Raw genomic sequence first — 2,787 nt, 5'->3', positions numbered from 1 at the left:
TAAATCGACTAAAGTATCTAAGTTTAGAGGAGACAATATTGTGCACGATCCATTAATACGACATGAATTCGCACGAAAAATTCAGTATTCAGGCATGGGTTATGGTGTCATGTTGATATCGTATTGATCCGTTAGTCACCCGTTAAGCTATCGTGTCGTGTCGTGTCAATTCACGAATACCCGTTAACCCGTTAAGCTCGGGGGTATTTGTGGAAAAAGGTATAGCTTTATATTTTTAATCTATTGATTTAAAATATTATTAATATAATGCATCATGGTTAGTGCACAATTGCCTGAAAAATGATAAAGACTTTAGAGTTGAAGGCCTGAAGCGTAGTAAAACCTTAATTAGAATAAAATTCTAGATATAGTACGCATCATGGTTACAGACCAGTAGTACATATATATTGCCAGATAGTTGATTATTTGAGACAATGGCAATGGAAATGATAATTAATAACATCAATATTCTTATGGAAACATCTTAACTTTTTCTCAATAGCAGTTGATTCACTAAATTGTCTAAGTTTGTGGATGAAGAACCATGTGGACCAGTAGCTTCTTCTGCAAGTTTCTTCCACTCCATGACCTTATTTTTCATCTTCTTACCCTTCTCTCCCTCCATTAACTCTTTGATAAGCTTCTCTACCTCTTCCCTCTTCGCATCATCACTAATCTCCATGCCAATTCCCCATTCATTGCAAGTATAGCGACAGTCCATTTGCTGGTCCCCGAAGAATGGCCAACAGAGCATAGGAACTCCTGCAGTAAGGCTCTCAACTGTTGAATTCCAACCGCTGTGCATTAAAAATCCTCCAACTGAGGGGTGGTTGAGGACTTGCTCTTGTGGGCACCACCCAGCTATTAGACTTCTTTCCTTAGTTTCAGCCACAAACTCAGGCGGCAAAATAGCTGATTCTCCAACAACTAGATCAGGTCTAATTACCCAAAAGAATGGAAGCTTGCTATTTGCAAGTCCCCACCCAAACTCCACAAGCTGTTCTGGTGTCACGACTGCTACACTGCCGAAATTCACATAGACAACTGAGTTTGGTGCCTTGGTGTTTAGCCACTCGAGGCATTCAGTTTCTTCTTTCCATGGACTGTATCCCATTTTCAAAGGGTGCTCTGGTATCTGATTGAGATGCAATTGAAGAGGGCCAACGGTGTACACATGGGGAAGCATAGATGAGAGAGCTTCCAAAACATCTGTCTCCAAGGCATGAAAAGTATGAAGAACAACTGCTGAAGCTTCATGAGCTCTTTCGGTTTCTTCCATGATGAAGTTAAATCCGGTGTCATCCAGATTTGTGTTTCGCGCGAAGGTCGGGAGATCCCTTAAACGGATATCTCTCATTCCTGGGATCCAATCTATTACGGTGTCCAGATAGCCATTTTTGAAACAGCTCTCATCTGCAATAGACAAATGAAATTCAATTGAAGAAACATTTCATTTGCATGTTTAGAAACAACAATTGCTTTTAATTCGTAGTTATTCACCTTTGAGTGGAAAAAGTCCTTTTTCGACCACAGCGCGAAGTTGTTTAAATCCCATGAAGCTGCAGGCAGCTATAGTGTAGAACAGCGCTATAGGGACTCCGATTTCTTCAGCAGCTGTGATTGTGAACGCGGACATGAAACCATCTGAAACTATGCAAGTCACAGGAGGATTGTGGGATGTTGATATGGCATCATTGTTGAGTTTTGCAAGGAGGGCATGAAAGGGAGCCAAGAATTTTTTTTTCCTGATGGATTCACAAAGCAAGGTGGCATCTGGTGTGGCATCTTCATCTGAATCCGGAAGGCTATCCGGGAAGGCTTCGAATTGAAAATCAGGCAAGCCAACAAGGGAATTGGGTCCTTGAGATTTAAGAAAGCGCTTGTGATTGAACTCTGTGTTAACAAAGGTTATATGAAAACCTCGGTGGTTGAGGAGCTTTGCAAATTTAAGCATTGCCTTTATATGGCTTTGATAAGGGAATGGAATGCAAACAGCATGTGGCTTAGTTGCTACTTCTCTGGAATCCATTTAGCTTTTGTGTGTGCATTGCAGTGCTTGCAAATGCAGATTATTTATACAGCAAAAGTGAGGTAATGTCCTTCAGAATAGCTACTTTTTTTATTTTTTTATTTTAAGAATATTGCAGGCTGCAACCATAGTCATAAGTATGAGAAAGACTTTTATGAAATAGGGATAGCAAAATAGTGTTATCTCATTGCAACTAAGTTTTTCTCCATAAGTAGACTCATAAAACTGTGTTTTAGTTTAATAAAATTATCATTAATGTGAAGTGTTTTAGTCATAAAATAGTTTGATTGTAAATGGGTTGAAGTGGAAACAGGGACGGATCTTTAGTTTGGCAAACCTACTTCTTTTTTCCAGCCAAAAAAATAAAATCCTAGCCCACCCACAGACTTTCCTTTAGTTTGGCAAACCTGGGCTATAGCCCAAGTGGCTTCTTTTTTCCAGCCAAAAAAATAAAATCCTAGCTCACCCACGGATGTACCTTTAGTTTGGCAACCCAGGTGGCTTCTTTTTTCCAGCCAAAAAAAATAAAATCCTAGCTCACTCAATTTTAATAACCTAACCTCATTTAGTTCTTCTCTTTGCACGGCATGTAGTGAATAAAAAGAGAAGAAGAGGGGGGGTAGTTCTCCTCATTTTGTATTAAATTGATTAAAATATGAATAAAAAATTAAAATTAAACTCTCTCTCTCCCCCTCTATCCCGATTTCTACTCTCCCCAAACTCGATTTTTTTTTGGTTGGTTTTTTATTTGATTTGAT

General features: G+C 39.1%; 1 protein-coding gene across 1 annotated transcript; it reads right to left on the bottom strand.

Moving 5' to 3' along the window:
• Positions 328-2,306, bottom strand: LOC109949031 (7-deoxyloganetin glucosyltransferase-like). Its single transcript, XM_020563257.1, has 2 exons — positions 1,501-2,306; positions 328-1,413 (listed from the first exon to the last, which is right to left on the bottom strand). Exons 1-2 carry the CDS (start codon positions 2,027-2,029, stop codon positions 485-487), a joined length of 1,458 nt encoding a protein of 485 aa, XP_020418846.1. The 5' UTR covers positions 2,030-2,306; the 3' UTR covers positions 328-484.

This window comes from Prunus persica, chromosome G4 (assembly GCF_000346465.2).
Source record: "Prunus persica cultivar Lovell chromosome G4, Prunus_persica_NCBIv2, whole genome shotgun sequence".
NCBI lineage: Eukaryota > Viridiplantae > Streptophyta > Magnoliopsida > Rosales > Rosaceae > Prunus > Prunus persica.
The sequence above is the reverse complement of the archived record's forward strand: the minus strand, read 5'-3'. Positions and strand labels throughout refer to the sequence as shown.

Coding starts and splice junctions, on each gene's coding strand:
- LOC109949031 (XM_020563257.1), bottom strand. CDS start 2,029: ATGGATTCCAGAGAAGTAGCAACTAAGCCACATGCTGTTTGCATTCCA. Junction 1,414..1,500: donor AGGACTTTTTCCACTCAAAG/GTGAATAACTAC, acceptor TGTCTATTGCAG/ATGAGAGCTGTTTCAAAAAT.